The sequence below is a fragment of the Diadema setosum genome, chromosome 17 (genome assembly GCF_964275005.1).
Source record: "Diadema setosum chromosome 17, eeDiaSeto1, whole genome shotgun sequence".
NCBI classification, from domain to species: Eukaryota; Metazoa; Echinodermata; class Echinoidea; order Diadematoida; family Diadematidae; genus Diadema; species Diadema setosum.
Genome location: NC_092701.1, coordinates 36,866,886 through 36,884,384, shown reverse-complemented (window position 1 = coordinate 36,884,384; position 17,499 = coordinate 36,866,886). Strand labels below are relative to the sequence as shown.

Genomic DNA, 17,499 nt, shown 5'->3' with positions numbered 1-17,499 from the left:
CTCCTGCTCCTGGGTTTTACTGTTCTTCCTGTCTCAATTCATTTTATCAGCATAGCAAAGAGTGTGAGAAGCCGTACAATGTCTAGGCAAGGATACTAACCAGACAGGCAAGGTGTAATCAATGTGTTTTGAAGATCTTGTGAGTTTTTTTCTCGTCAGATTTCCATCTTTCTCTCACTCTCTGACTATACTGTCACCCAATATCAGAACTTCTGGGTAACTATGGCAACCTGACCGATGAGGAGGTTAGGGGATTGCTCACTTCTCTCCGGGGGAACCTCACCTATGCGGAGCAAGTCATTGCGGAAGGGAACCTTGAAGCTGAGAGGCTTCAAAACATTCAAAGAGCATTTGTGATGGTGAGTGAAAGGTCGAAACTGGATGTATGACGCAGCTTTGATCCATATCTGCTGATCTGTGTGATATCCCATAGTTCACGTACAACTATCAATCAATGGGAGAATCTGTAGCAGAAATAACTTAGACAATGATGTCATTTATACATCGTTCTATCGAACTTACTCTGACCTGACATCCCAGAGTCCCTTGCCTTGCCTCCTTTCACTATTTGGATTTAGGCGTTCACTTATAAAGTTTTACAGCTATAAACGGAATAGGTCTACATGCGTGTGAGATCAAACAGTTTCGTGCACGTATGTACTCCACTGTATTCCTATCTATGGGTGTATGGTTTAGATCACAGTACCTACATGTTGTACCAGTTTTCATCATGACAATTTCCAACAGTAATATTTGTCTTTCCATATAAAGACTATTCCTATTTTTCATAAAATGCTTTCTTTGAAATAAGTGATATGATTATTAATAAATGTGTAGAATCTAGTTCATATGTATGTGTTAATGTTGTTATTTCACATTCATCAGAGGATTCTGATTTACATCTTAAATAAAGATTGTTTTCTCTTTCAATTGATGTGTAGTTTTCCATACATTTCCTCTCATTAGTGTCGGTGACATCCATTTGGATTTGAGAGTCACAGTTGAGGGAACATGCGTGAGATAGCCTCCGGCACAAGGGCTTGTTAAAATGAATTATGCAACAGGCAGATGTGTTTATAAATGACATCACAATACATTGCAATATGAGCTGCATCATATTTGGGATAATATCACCTTTAATATCAAACTTCGAATTCTGCAATACATCTTGTACTCTCATCACCGTACTTTCAGTAACTGTAGGTTGTTGTTCAAGTAGGATGTAGCTTTTGTTTGTGTGGGTATCATGCTTTGTTTTGCTGAGGTTTTCCATATAAGTCAACCATAATAAGAACACTGTGCAGGTGATATTTCTCAACAAAAAGAAAGAAAGAAAAGGAAACAGCAAGTATCATTAATGGGTGTAGATTTTAATGTGCATTGCATTTGGTATTAGGGTTTGGTGCTTTACATTGAAGAGAGGTGATTTGAGTTTAAGGAGCATCACAATCATTCACACAAGGATGAAAACAATTTTGCTGAATTTGTTTTGGCTTTGAGATTTAGACCAATGTCATCATAAAATTTGAAACATCTAGTTAATTAAACTATTCAGTTCAGTTAAAAATCAGTAATGATACTTGTAAGCCTGTTCAACTCTATAATCACTCTCTAGTCATGATATATTTATTTCTTTTCTTTTTTTGTGCAGATATCACTTGTTCTCGAGAACCAGACAGCACAGCTGAATTCCATATCTGCCCTAGAAAGAAACATCACAGCCCTGCTAGCTGCAACTGCCGAGTTTGATGGATCTGTTGAGGTGGAGCCAGGCGTGATGCGAACTTCAGATCGTCTCAACCAGGAGCTGTCAGCAGTACTGAACACAATAGAGGGCGTCGTAGCAAATGGTTTCACAGAGTGGACTGCCGTTCAAAGGATCTATGGGGAAACGCAAGCCCTTCAGGCCCAGGCTCAGCAGCTCCTTGTAGAGGTCAACGACCTGATTCGGGATGTGGAGGATGCTGCCTCCCAGCGAGGAACAGTGGAAGGCATCCTAGCCACGCCCAGTAGGGTTGGAGAGGTGGAGGAGAATCAACAGCGCCTGCAGCTGATTGCATCCTTACAGGAGGAGTACCCACTAGAGTTCACCCAGCTTAATGCCTCAGCCTCTCAGGAGCTGGTGGGGACAGCCAATGAAACGGCTACAGAGGCTCTCCAGAGGGCTCAAGATGGGCGCCAGGTTACCCAGGGGAATGTTTACAGGAGTGAAGTGGCCAGGTTTAACGCATCGCAAGCTGCAGTGGCTACAATGATGGCGACGACAGCTGCACTAACCTACCAGGTATTACTCACCCAGGGCTCGACCTTAGCGGGAGCCCGGGGACCATTGGCTCCCCAGAATCGCTACGGGCTCCCCAGAAATGTATGAAAAAAGCCCGGCTGGCTCCTGAAGTTTTTTTGCTGTATAGCCACACGTTTCAAGACAGAATCATAGTTTATGTACACAATCACACTATTGACGAGCGCGAGCGGCCCCGGCGCGCGCAGCGAGCCCTGACGCTCGAAGTTATTATCCCTGCAATTGCAATATAGACTACACACTGAACATATTTCATTCTCCAGCCGGCCCACGTTGCCCGCATGTGTGTGTGTCTGTGTGTACCCGACGTGTGTGTGTTCCTATCTTCTATTATAGAATACTAGTAGTGTGCGCACTTGCAATTCGCTGCTTGCGTACTGTGTACGCCGAATGGAACTTCGCGCGCCTGAATCCCTGTCGCCTACGGACCGTGGATGTTTACATCGATCGCCGTGGTATCCACATGTGTGGCCGGCTGGGGAGCGTGAGTATAGTAGCTTAGCTATCACACACTAGTAGCCAGCTGCCACTACACTCCAGTACCCGATTTCGTTTTGAGTCGGGGTAGAAGCACTCCGTTGTGCAATGTCTGCTTCTTTTTCTCTTCTTCTTCCGCTTTTCCCTTGCCTCCCAAGTACGAAATGATTTTTAGAATGTTGTGTGTGTGTTTTGTAACGTTATTGCATCATTTTTCTGCGAGGAAGAGGTGAGTTTCTGTTCGTGTATTGATGAGCACTGCAGTAAATGTGCAGGTGAAAAGCGTTCGAACTTTCTTTCCCGAGTATCGTGGAAACTCGATGTATTTCTAATGTTAGGCCTACTAAAGGAGATCTCATATAACAGAATACTTATAACAAACTATTTTCCGGTCAAAATGAATTAATTTCCTTTGTTTTGCATCGTTTATTGACGATCCCAAGGATCTCGTCGCAATACAGAGTTTCCAATGTGTATTAATTTTCGCGTAGCTTTCGGTGCTGCAAACTTTTGCTAGGGCCTAATCCTAGGCCTACTACTAAACTTATCGTTCTATTTCTGTCGTTTCTCACACCTCGTTTGGTACGATTTCTTCCATTTTATATCACTTTATCCGTTCCCTTTATACTTTGAAATATTTAAACAATTCTTTCAAGTGTCTCGCACTGTTATTTTCGTAACAGCGATTTCTCCGCTTTGCTGCAATACTTTTTCGAATCGAAGCGACGTGTGTTGTCTTTTCTAAATATTTGTGTTGTTGGGAGGTGATGATACTTTGTATTTGTTATTTATTTTCCTCGGTTTTTATCTCGAGGGACTGTGCGTGTTTCTTAATGTTGATAGGAAAAGGCTAAAATGATCTGAGTGATGTCTGATGGTGATGATGAAAACTGGTACGCTGGTATAAAAAGACGGCTTACTGCAAATGCTGAGCGTACTTGCCGTTCGTTTTATTTCACTTTCCCTCTTATTCTTTTTCCCCCTTACTCTTCTTTCCCCTCCAAAGAATGATAAAAAAAAAGAAATTACATACACCTCACAACAAAAAGATCCACGATCTACCAACCTTCGTAAAGTTAAATCTAAATGTTCAATATCAGCACAGAATATTCAAGGAGAAAGCATGTCATGAATTACAGTAAATTAGAGCGAAGAGATTGTGAAATACTGAATACGTGCGCGCAGTCTCTTCGGCTCGAAAAAACTTGACACCCACCCCGCTCCCCTTGTGGAAATTTCCACAAAAGCAGGTGCCACAACCAGGTGCGTGCCAGACGAAAGAATGCGCGCACTGGAATAAACAGCGTGTAAATATCTTGAAAATATCGATCTCGAGAAGAACCAGCTCAGTTGAATTAAAGGAACCATTGCAAAGATACCGTGATTCTACAATTTTATAGCCTTTCTTTTGGTGCATAGCAGGAAACATCAGTCGAATATGGTGTACTTAATCGAATATCTTATGTTCCCTGAACAATAAAAAAAGAATCGATTAATCAGTCAATTAAAAAGGCAATCACAGAAATACTTAAAAGGTCTCGTATGCCCAGACAAATTCACTATGAAGTAGGTCCAATGAGATGCAGTCATCACATGGTTAGACAGCAAAATCATGACAATTAATTTCAGTTCATGCTCATCATAACTGCTTATTACTTTTCAAAGTTTTGGCTATCAACATTCGTTCGTAGGTGTTTTTTTTTTTTTTGGTTTGTTTTGTATGTTTTTCCTCGTGAAAGACGTAATGACTTCTTCGTATCGAATGTAAACTGCATGTTAAATACCGTAAACAAGCCATCAGCTCAGCTATGGCACATTCGATCCATCGAACTTGCAGTAACCTCTATAGGCAGGAGCACATGGCGCATTCCTTTAAACTTGAAAGTACAACCACGTGTTTGCACAGTGGCGCAACCACACACACAGCGCGGCATTTTGCGATCATCGTTATAGCAGACTTTCCGATTCCAGTCAGGGTAAAAGAAATTGGAATACCGGTACTTTCGGAAAATACTGATGTTTAAAATCCAGTCATATTAAAAAGCTTGAAAACAGCGCATGATTATGTTTTATAGTAAACAATAGTTGGAAACACCGAACAGAGTTTTGCATTCACTCACACAGAAGCTTTCTTGAGAAGATGAAAGCATCCCCCTTCCCTGCTAGATAGTGGAAGCTTCCATAACCAGCCCAGCAAGTTTCTGGATGTACATACATGCACTTGTAGTCTTGTACACATGCATTGAGAGAAAGCAATCAATCACCGCTGAACATTGCATAGTTTGGATTCTTTATCGTGCTAGTGACCAGCTCGATACTTCGGCATGTGTCGTAATGTTATGTTAAAGAGCTTGTAGGCCTTTTAAGTCGACAAGTTTAATTCAAAATGGCAAAAATGAGGGAGGTGGAAAAAATACAGATTCTGTCGGAAAATACGGATTTTGGAGCTGCTGAGTACGGATTTGTGCTTCCAAAGGTTGGCAGCTCTACTGATCAATCAACATGTGGCGTTACATAATTGTTTCTAACCCACACCTTGCAGCTAAAAAAAGAAGAACCGAGAACGAAAGACAATAATTATGAACAGACCAGGGTAAGAAATTACACAAGGGAATGGGAGAGGGACCACACAAAACACCTACACACACACACGCAGGTGCACGGCAGGCACAGGCACACACACACACACACACACACAACGCACACACACACACACACACACAACGCACACACACACACACACTGTGACTGTGCTAAAACCCGTTAGATACTAAGAACCAGGTATCTCCGGCTTGTGTCTGGAGAAATGCATGTTATATCTAAACGAAATCTTCTCCACCAGGTTAATACATGTACATGTAATAGACCTCTACTGCTGATTGTGACTGAGGGAAACGTGGCTCTCTAAAACTCAATTTGGCTCCCCAAAAAGGTCCCTGAGGAGCCCGGCTGGCTTCCTAGAAAAAAAGTTAAGGTCGAGCCCTGTCACCCAATGTGTTGGTAATCATCAATTAAAAGTGTTTGGTTACAAGTACATTTATAGAATTAAACTAGTGGGAAATTGGATGCATTATTTTGGGTCTGCCTCAAAGATTCTACATGTGCTTGATTAAGGAGTAAACTCTTTTATATGACTGTCAGTATTTTTTCCTTTTTCAAAATTTGACACTATGTCAGCAATCTTGTGGTAACTTTCCAATCATTTTGTGGTGCAAGGCCATGTTTCAGATAAGACTTGTGTCTGTGTATGCTGTTTTTACAGTTCAATAAACCATGTTAGGAGACAAAGTTCATTTTCTCCAACAAATGTGATCATTTTTGTGCCACATGAGTTCCACATTTTTTTTTTTTTTTTAAATGGTGAGTTAATAGCATTTTGTGCTATAATGTGCAAGGACACTTCTTGAGTTATTTGCTAATGCAGAAGGAAAACTTATTCTGGAAAGTTTTCTGGGTTATCTTTGGTAGAATTCATAATTAGCTGAAACCTTTTAAACTTCTACCAGTCAGATATAGTGGCTATGAGCTGAATGCTCTCCCTCTGATATAATTTGAGGGCGCCCTTCATACTATAATTTAATGTGCCAGGCTGTTGCAAAACCCCGTAAACGTGTGGGTAGGTCGTGACTGAGTGTGATAAAGTTTAACAAAGAGCCCTATAAGTGGGGCTGAGAGAATTCCAGATCACATGCAAATGCCAAGGTATACACATATAAAGTTGCCATTTTGAGGGGAATAAAACCTGTTTTTGTGAAAAGGTTACTAATAGACCTCACCAGGGTATGATTTTGTCCAAGAACTTTCCAAAACCTTAAATTTTGCATTGACATCTCAAACTGACTGAAAGGCTGTGTGACCCACAGAATGCTTTTTGAAAAATGGTGACTTTGTGGCCCGTATCCTTAAAGAAATGTCATTTCCTCCGCCACGAAGTGATAGTGATTATTCCTCTTACTCTCCTTGAGTGCCTTTACTAAATTTGGGCAGTCATACCCAGGCCCTACTGCTTACTTGGAGTAGGCCAAGGAGGTTGTGTTTTTGCTGGCATTGGTTTGTTTGCCTGTTTTCAAAATAAGAAAGTTATGAACTGATTTAGAGGAAATTTCTGGGAAAAGTAGATAATGGCACATGGAACAGATTATTCAATCATGGTAGAGATATGGATCCCCGTCTGGATCCAGATTTTTTGTTTTTCTTTTGAAGGATTCTTTATCAAACTTTGCCATTTTCAGCATATGTTCACGTAACTCCACAATAGATTACTTAGCATGGCCTTCACTCGTTTGTATACTATATCAGGATGTTTGACTGTTAGTCAACTTTTATAACACAGTGAGAAATCATAATATGGGTGGAAATTGACGGCTGTCTATGCTCTCCAAGTTCTTTTCTAGTCTTTTTTTTATGTCCACACTGAGTGACTAAGGTTGAGCCATCCTTATTCTCCACAAATTACAAGACATTTGAATTATAGATATCTCAGTCTTCATACGTAGCATGATTACAGTCCGACCTCTCGTATCCGGCCTCCCTTCATCTGGATCTCTGTATTATCCGGATGCGATCTTGCTGTGATATATTTTCTTTTTAATGTGATGATATTGGAGAAGATGGGAATTCAAACTAAAAAAACAAAAATCCTACATAAACTCACATCAATGACATATCATTCCCAACATAATTAACATACATTCACATCCAATTTTTATCTAAATTACATGCATTCCGACATTCACTACCCCCAAATTTTGCACTTATAGCAAAGAAAGATGAAGAAAAATTTCAGTGTACACTACTTGCAATAGGTTACGTGTAGCTACCATTGGTTAGGCAACTGCGTGTATCAAACAGTAAGTCTCCCATATCCGGCCAAATCCCTTATCAAGATGAGCGCCGGTCCCAGCATATCCGGATAAGAGAGGTTGCACTGTACATCTAACATTGATTAGCTACCACAAGTATGCTATGATATATCAGAAGTATTAGGTGGAGAGAAAAAGGCACTCAAAACTGCTTATTCAGTAGCAGCAAGCCAGTTGAATAACATGGAAATCAAAAGGGGCCTGAGCTTTTGATCCTTGCAGAATTTTTATAAGAGGGTAGGGGGTCTAAGCTTTTGATCAAAGCAGAATCTTCGTCAGAGGCAAATAATTTTCCTTTGATGAATGTCCTGCAAGGATCAAAAGCTCAGGCCCCTTTTGACTTTAGTGGTATTAGGTGAGAAAGATTATGCATATGTCCTAGTCTCCTTCTGTGGGATCACTGGGGCGCTAATGCTCTGTTGCTCCATTCTCTGACAGGAACTTGCCATGGGTGCTCGGGAAAACATCACTAGTGCCTATGTCGACACACTCTTGGCCCTCGCCCAACTCGATGCTGCCGAGACGGACAGCGAAGAGGCGCGGCAGGCCGCCATCGCCACGCAGGTGATGCAGGTTCGTTCACCGACTGAGATGGAGACACTGGTGGAGCAAATCAACCAGACAAGTCTGTCAGATTCCACCGTCACTCCTCTCGTAGCAAACGCCTCAGCATCACTTGCCTCAGCAGAGGATATTTTAAATGCGTCCAAGCAAGCCTTGTAAGGAGATGTAATCTCATATGAAATAATTTCTGTTGAAGTTGCAAAATAATGTTTAAAAAATGCTGAATAATTTCATTAAAAGAAGTGCTTAAAGAAATATGGATTTCTCAATTCTACTGTTGGTCAGACTCTTCTATAATGTTCTAGTTTTGTAGCAAGTGTCATTTATATATCCTGTTATGCAGCAAGTCTGTAAACGTTTAAATAACATACATCCGGAATTAAAATGACAGTACTACTACATCTTAAAACAGAATCTACATTAAGATTTATCCTCAGCATTGGATATATAATAGTGTGTATTCAAGGTTCTGGTGGAGAAAGCATCCTGTTTTTGTTGAATCATTCTTTAAATACTGAAATATATATAGACTTAGTTCTTTAAGAGAATGTGTAACTGGGTTGAAAGAAATGCAGCCAAGGAATGTATGGATATACATAATAAATCTCAGTGTGAAAAAATAAAACTTGTGAAAGTAGTTTACTGCTTTTCTCATGAAGATCCTTGCCATTCCGTCTCAAGAACACATCACCAGATGCACAGGGACAACCTTTTCTCAGAACAAACAAATAAACACACAACCTTGGTTAAGTAAGTGCATTTTTTAAAAGGATATAACATGTTTATGAAGTATAAGCCTTGTTGAATATCAAGGATATGATTTTATAACCTGTGTTCAGCACAACTTCAGCACAACAGCCTAACTTTAAAATCTGAAATATACAGAGTTCAACGTGAACAGTGTGTATATTTGGAACGATGTTTACAAGATACTTCACGGGATATGCTCTGTAGGATATATTTGGTGACAATTTTATTTTGAGATAATTTTTTTTCCCCTCTACCAAGGCAAGATGCCTTTGCCGTGAGGTCTCAGCTAAACACCATCGAGTATGAGCTTGCTGAGGCAGAGAGGATAAGACAGGAAGTGACTGAGGTATCTGAGGAAACAACGAGGAATGTAACCAACATTAATAACATCACCAATCAGGTTAGTGACAACAGGCGTGGATGGAGTCATACATAATAGCCCGGAAAAATTTTAGATGTTCTTGTGTCTTATGCCACAGGATGTATTCTGAGAGTCAGTCAGTGCTTGTCAGTTACAATAACTTTTTTAAGTTCAAAGAAGAATGAAATCCCAATTTTATGTGTGGATTATGGATTGTTACTGCTGCTCCCTTCGTTTTGTATGAGGTGGCAAAATTTAATGCATGTTGAATGCACACTACAAAATGGAAAATAGATGCAATGTTAAGTACTGTAGAATGGAATCTTTGTAACTTACTATCATGCATTGTGAATCAGGTTAAAAAGGACACCGCCTGCAACATAACAACAATAATACAAAAACAAAACAAAATTATAGTGCAGTCACTTTGGCTGAAACAAATTTGGCCAGACTGTTCCAAAATGCATTCTGAAAACATTTGCTCACCCTTCCTTTCCTGTGTGTGTGGTTAGGTACAGCAGCTGAGCACCTCCAGACTGAATGAAGCAGAAACTACATCTGCCCTCATTGGTGACCTTCAGCAGAGTGCTGTCGAGGGTCAGGAGTGTTTCAGTGCCAAGAGGGCCCAAGCAGAGGACGCTGGTCGACGTGCAGACAGAGCAAGACAAGGAACAGAAGTCACACAGGAGGTACATTATAATAGTCCTAATAATGTTCAATTTTTTTGAAACACTGTCTCTAAAATATTTCACAAAGGACTTAGCGTAGGCTACACAATATATAAAAACAATAAGCTGTTGAGCACTTGTTGTGATTACCATCAATTTATATCATATGTAGGCATATCAAATGACATCATACCACATATCCATTCAGACAAAGTAAGATTACATGTTGCACTAGTAGATATTGAGTCTGAAAAATATTTCAGTGTCTGAGGATTAACGATACACCTACACAGAATTTGTCCTGCACTTTAGGGGCACGAAATATGAGAATGAGGTTGGACTTCCAATTCTTCTTCAGTCACACTTCGGTCACCTATTTCTTTTATAGTTGAGAGAGATTTGATATACATGTACTCCCAACTTGTTTTGTTGTGGTTCATGATGGAGAAATATCTTAACTATTATAAATGTTTGTAAGAAACTATTCAAAGCTAAGTGATTCTTCTCTCTATTGTGTTTTGTTGTTCATACATGTCACATCCTTGTGAACAGGTTGAAAATTTTATGAATTTATGATAACACACTATTTTAAACTCACACTGCTTCAACAGCTGGTTCCCAGGGTGACCACTGCTCAACATCTTTATTTTAGTTTTTTGTCCGCTATCTCATCAATCGAACTTTCATTCCTTTCTTTATGCTTTTATAGCAATATTGTCCTTACGTCATGATGGCATTTTACCTACTCCTTAACCCGTTAAGGATGGTTTGATTTCTGCTACAACACACATTTCCCATAGACGCTTGCCTGAGTATACGCGGGACTCGTCCTCGACGGGTTAAATGTTGGCCATTTTAAAATCAGAAGAATGAATTGTCCTTTACTTATTCAATAGATTTGCTTCGCTCTTGGTTGCTTCCCTGTCTATGATAACTTGCAAAGTGGGTGGTCATAACATTTCTCATTAAAAAGAAAACACACACAGAAAGATTATGTTATACATTATCTGAATTTTGGTGAGATCAAGAGAGAATGATTAATGAAATATTATGATGTACATGGCATACTTCTTTTTTTTTATTAAATGACAAAGAAACTGTTTGTTACGTAACTTTGTTAATGTGTTAACTAGATGGGAACTTGAAATTATAGATATATACTGTAAAAGTGGAAATTTTCGCGGTGTTGAAATTTTCGCGCATTTCGCGCAACCAGAAACTAGCGCGAAAATAAAAACACGCGAATATTTTTGCTTGCCATACGTTCCTGTGCGTGATGTCTTGATTCCGCGGAATTAAAAACACGCGAAACTCTTCTGACCCGGCCTAGCGCGAAAAATTAGTTGCGCGAAAATATCCACTTTTACAGTAGATAAGTTTTGTTTAGCTTAACCCTATTTTAATTGACCCCCCCCCCCCCCCCTTGACGTTTCGCGCCATGATTCCGCATGATTGTTTCATGACTTTTTTCATTGAAGTTCAGGACTTTTTTCATTTTCATTGAAGTCTCCCGCATATTTTGAGACCAAATTTGCGACGTTGGGGTACACCGTTCTGAAGTTACGTAATGTTTTGCATACGCATGTCAACCCGAAAACAGCTCAAATTCATGATATCGTGCGCAAATCCAATGCAAATTGTGGTTTTTGGTTAAATTGATGTAAATTAGATTATTTCAACTTTAAACCGTTGAAATTAATCAATTCTTGTGTAGATAAGCTTGAAAAAGTGCCTGCAACAAATTTTGGCAAAAAAAAAAAACCAATAGAAAACGGAAGGTCGAAAAAGCAATAAAATACATAAGAAATCAACAAAACAATAAAAACCAAAAGAAATTGATTTTGATTGTGCTATTTTTTTACAACAAAATTGTTTGATGTGTTTGTAGGAATTCTGACACAAAAATTTAGCAGTCCTTCAGTCTTTTTAATGGAGTTATAGGTGAAAATATGATTTCATGCATAAATTTGCATAATTTATTAAAAATAGAAAGGCAATATTTTTCTATTGTATGACTTTGTAATCTTGTAGTTGACATCTGGCTCTATCTTTAGGCAAAATTTCGCGGCGATTGCGCGATCGGCGGCCGAGCTCTGAAGGGGTCGACCCCCCCCCCCAGTAAAAACTTGGTCTCAAATAGCCCAGTTAAAATAGGGTTAAATGAGAAGTGGACAGTCACTGATAATCACTGGAAGTTTGAGGTCTTATGCGTGGCTTGCCTTGATAACAAATGGTGTCTTCGAAATACATCACAATCTCACGTTTATATTTGTTTTGTTTTTGGTTTTTGTTTTGTAGGAGCTAGAATCTGTTCAAGCAGAAGCAATCAGTCTATCAGCAGATGTTACCATGGCAATGGATGATGCCAGTGAAAACCTTGAAAGCATTAGTGACGTCAGATCAGATGCTGCGACCCTCAACAGTGATGTGCTGACTGTAGCAGATATGGCCACTCTAGATGGTATGTGTTTCTTGTGTCTGCACCTTGGAAGACACGTTAACGTTTAACTGATGAGCTGTTTGTGCAAGTTTGTTGTGCATAAACAGCCTCAAAAGCTATGTGTAATAGTTCAAGAAGCCTTTCCACACTTTGGCAAACACAAATTTTAAACAGTCTTAAGTTTTAAAGGGATGGTATAGTTTTTGTTGAGATAGGAGATTCAGATTTTTACTGTTCATGAGATAATGAGAAACCACGTATGAAACATTAAACAACATACAGAAGAATTCATTGTTTATTTGCTAGAAATTGGTTCATAAATGGCTGAGATATCAAAAAGTGGTCCTAATCAAAGGTAGGTCCCACCTGCTATTAGGACCTCTTAGTTTTTGGATATGTCAGCCATTTAGAAAAATTACCAGATGTTACTTTAAGTTACCCAGTCTTGTTTTGCATGTGTCATTTGGTTTTTGTACTTGTGTAATTTATGCACCAATATTCATGAAAGATATTATTTTGTTGAATAGCCCCAGCAGAAGAATGGCACGTTTGCCACAAACTATTTCCACCAGTCTTAAAATCATCTTTTGTTGAAATTTTCTTCACTGTTGCAGCCTTGATCCGAGAATACACTAACCAGCGGTCAGAAATGGACAATATGAAGCGGGTCCTGGACCAAATGGAGGCTAGCCTTGATGCGGTCCTGGACAATCTGCAGGGAATCGGGACTGGAGAGATTCAATGTAACAACTGAAATAGAGATCAGTTGTTGTAATCACCCATTTTTCCTAATGCATCGATACAAGCATATCCCTAGTTTGGGACTGGCTGTTACTGGCTGAATCACATCCTATGTATGGCTGCAAACTACTGTCTTCTGATTCGTCGTTCATTATTATTATTTTTAGTGCCTATGTTTTGGTTGAAATCTTGAAATCTGAACAGGAATAGAGTTGCATAAGGTGCACCAGCGTTTCTGTTATGAGGGAAGGTGATAGGTATGAGTATTGTGTACAGTTGTCCAGACTGTTCACAGCTACTGTATGTACTATATGGCAAGAGTTTTGTTTGTTTTTCATTGTGCCTGTAATGTTTCTGTAGTGCAGCATGGTGAGGACTTGATTGCTTATGATGTGTGCCAACTTGTTACTGCTAAAAAAGGTAGTAGCATAATTTTTTTTTTTCAAACCTTGTGTTCATCTGCAACAATTTTAGCAAGGCCTTAGTGAAAATATTACCAAAGATTGAAAGCATTTTTGGCAGTGGGCAATAGATTTCTCAATGTACTGGTTGAAAGTCCTGTTACTTCTCAGACTGCCTTAGCCATCTTCCTGCCAGTATAGGACAGAAGATCTTAACCTTTTCCATATAGGAACCTGACGGCCTGTGTATCAAGTCTATGGGGATTTCAGAATTCAGTATGGAAAGGGTTAATTTCCTAGGCTGATTGATGACTTAACACCTCATGAAGATTGATGTGACGTGCTAGCCATGTGACGCAGTTCAAATCAAAGTAACTTTCTTTCTGTGTGAAGGGATGGTATAGTATTGGATCAGGTGGAGATTCAGCTTTTAACTTTTAGCGAGATACCTGGAAACCACTTTATGGAATGTTAATGAGCATACAAGTCTCGAGGAATTCAAAGTTTATTTGATGAAAATTTTATTACGATCGCATTGTTGTGGATATCTCAGTCATTTCAAACCAATTTTCACCAAATAAACTTTGAATTTCTGTTAGAGTTGTATGCTGTTTCATATTTCCCAATATGTTTCTCATTATCTTAAAAATCATCATCAAAAAAAGATGGAAGCCTAAAGCCCCATCTCATGCAAAACTGTACCATCCCTGTAAGACTTCTTAGTCATGATGTTTTGCCAGGTTACTTGTGTGTAAAGTGTATGTGGTACTTTGTTTTAAAGGCATGGTACAGTATTGGTGGAGACGAGAATTGGGCTTTTAACTTTTTGCGAGATACCAAGAAAACACTTAAGATATAGTACAGAGCATACCATTTTAAGAGGAATTTATTTATTTTATATTAAGTTTATTTGATGAAAATCTGATTTGGAATGACTTAAACATCCAAAAACAAAGTAAAACAAAGCGATTGTAATAAAGTGTGGGTCCTGCACCTTATTAGAATCACTCTTTTTTGGATATCTCAGCCATTTCAAAACCAATTTTCGTCAAATAAATGTTGAATTCCTCATAGAGTTACGTGCTCTTTCATATTTCATAAGAGGTTTCTCATTATTTCACCAAAAAATGTTAGAAACCTGAAATTAGGTCTCAACCAAAACTGTACAATCCCTTGAACATATTTACTGAAGCAAGAGACATTCCATTTTACATGTAATGGTAGATATAGACATTAGCAGTGTCATGTTTGGAGCAGCCTAAAGCACAATATGCAGTCATTGTTACATTTGAACAAAAAGGTATAACTTCAATTAGCTTTCATTGTTTTTCTCTGCTTGTCTTATAAAACATCAGTGACTTGATCAATAGGACAAAGTTATTGTGAGATAAGTAGCAGGAGGTACTTCATATTCTGTTGTAAACTCTCTGTTGCATCTGGCATGTGATTTACTGAAGACCATTCAAAGACCAGGATTGGTCTCCATAGCTTGAAGTGGTGCTCCTGCTCCTGTTACCTTAGTAACGCAGACTCCGGTTGTAACCAATGTGCTGCTTTTTTTTCTTCTAGACCTTGGACTTGGCTGCCTTAGGACTTACAGCAGGACTGAAATATGAGTACATTATAGTTTGGCCTAAAATCAATCAGACTCATTTGGTGCAAGATAATCTGGTAGTGCACTCTGAGAGGTATTTATTTGTAGATGTTGATTGGTTATTTGTTTTTGCTGATGTGTGCATGTATAATGGCTGTCCTTCCTTTGAATTATTATGTCTTTGCTTTCACCAGAAGTTGTATGTATATTTGCTTTTGGTATCAGAAGATTTGTGTTTTGTAGAATCATGCCATTTTAAAGTATCACCTTGTGTCGTGTTTTCACCTTGAATGACAGTTCTTTCATTGTTAAAGTACTGTGTTTTATACGAATTATACATACTACACTGTTATCATTTTTGTTGGGTTTTTTTTATATCTAAGTGACCGTATATCTTTTTTTCTGGGGGGGGGGGGGGTTGTTTCAGAGTTTAGACAGCGACTCATGAAGTTCTAGCAGGTGTAAAATTGATTTTCTTTTAAATGGACTATATGTATATAAAAAATGTATCTGTACTTATGTGCAATTTGTTGAAAGTCTAATGTATTTGATCATTGCATTTTAATGAATCTCATGTTTTGGATGTAATTTTACTAGGCTGATAAAACCATAAAGAAAGTTTGAAAAAGAAAATGTATGATATTTATGAGTATATAAAAAGGATATGAAAAAGAATCATGTGCCACAAGATACTGAGTGAGCACATATTGAATACCATGTGATATTGTGCAGAATTATGTGTCTATTTTTATTTGTACACTATCATACAGCTGTATGTGTGTAAATAATTAATTCAGTCAAAATACTTAGTGGTGAGTGATTTCAAATCAGATATTCTGCATTTTCAAATGTAGTTTCCCTGATCCCGCCATTTAGGCATTATTGAGTGTGTGTGTGTTTAACTTTAATTTTTAATACAAGATGATCTGTTCACAGTTCATGTACACATTATCCGCCACACTGCCATTTCTTCTCCAGGTGAAAGTTGAAACAAAAATGTGGTATAAGCAACTTATTAGAATAGGAAACTTTTATTCAGTGAATTAGGGGTTTTGTTATCATGTTTTTCAATCACTCTTATTTCAACAAGTTTCTGCTGATTTATTCTTAAAGAATGTTCATTAATTACTGGTATTTCATGTCACCAATGATGTTAGAACAGAGTGATACGGATGCTAACAGTCTAGCATGTGGATGAACCCACCTGCATGTATGGAAATGCCTGTTACGACAGCAAGTTGAGAGAATCATGAGATCATGTGTGCAGTGTATGCTTAACCCTTATCCCACCAGGTTTTTTGAGGGACTTTAAACCACCGGGGGGGGGGGGGGGGGGGGGGGGGGGGAACCAACCCTTCAGATCTCGGTCGTGGATCTGAAAATTTGCACTACTGTAGAGGCCAATGTAATCTACAAGACTGTATAGTTAGATTTTTCAAATTTTAATTTATGTATTTTATATTAATTTATGCTAATTTATGCAAAATTATTTTTTTGCCTATAAATCAATAAAAATAAAGCTCCAAGACTTCCAATTTTTGGTGAACATATTCTTTTCAATATCCTCAGCACTGATATTGAAGCAAAAATTCAGCTTCATAGTTGTTTCTTATGTATTTTATAGTTTGTTGAATTTCTTCGATTATTTCTTTGTTTTTTATTTTTGTTTTTCTAGTTTTTTTGTCACAATTTGTGGTAGAAACTATTTAAAGCATAATCAGGCTAGAATAAGTCATTATCAGCCATTGAAAGTAAAAAATATTTATTTTATACACAATTTACATTGGATTTGTACACAAAATCATGTTTTTGAGCAATTTTTGTGTCGACAAATTTTTTTCAAAGGGGCGTGGCTTCAAAACGGTATGCCCGGGAGCGACAAATTTGATCTCAAAAGTTGCGCGATACTTGAAAGAAAAAAGTCATGAAATGTTGCGGCGAGAGCATCATGCGTTGCGGAATAATCAAGCGAAACTTCGAGGGGTTGCCCCCCGGTGGGAATAGGGTTAATGAACTCATTGGGAGTGGAAGGGAAACGCTTAGATGACATAATAAGAAGTAGCCGTCTCATGTTTGATTATTCCTGGAATCTCACTAAGGGCACATTAGACTCTTTGATAGGATTTCTGCATTCCACCTTTCGCTTGTAATTAATTTGAAGGTCTTCTGAACTTCTCAAAGTGCAAGCATGTACCAGGCAGCATCAGCTGTCGAGACCCATGGTATATGGTTTGTTTCTACTCAAATGTTTACCCTCTCTTCTTTAGGTTGTTATAATAAGTGTCATTGATGCAGGTTTAAGGATCCTCATTCCCCAGCAACCAGTCTATGTAGACGTG

The 17,499-nt window shown here is 38.6% G+C and overlaps 1 protein-coding gene across 1 annotated transcript in view; it reads left to right on the top strand.

Moving 5' to 3' along the window:
- The window catches only part of LOC140240664 (laminin subunit alpha-1-like), a 54,213-nt gene extending 41,035 nt beyond the window's left edge, over positions 1-13,178 (top strand). Inside the window, exons 29-35 of the mRNA XM_072320418.1 lie at positions 208-359; positions 1,652-2,284; positions 8,080-8,360; positions 9,214-9,355; positions 9,829-10,005; positions 12,283-12,445; positions 13,039-13,178. Of these exons, the coding sequence (XP_072176519.1) occupies positions 208-359; positions 1,652-2,284; positions 8,080-8,360; positions 9,214-9,355; positions 9,829-10,005; positions 12,283-12,445; positions 13,039-13,178 (1,688 nt within the window). The remainder of the gene's footprint in view (positions 1-207; positions 360-1,651; positions 2,285-8,079; positions 8,361-9,213; positions 9,356-9,828; positions 10,006-12,282; positions 12,446-13,038) is intronic.
- The last annotated feature ends 4,321 nt before the right edge of the window (positions 13,179-17,499 follow it).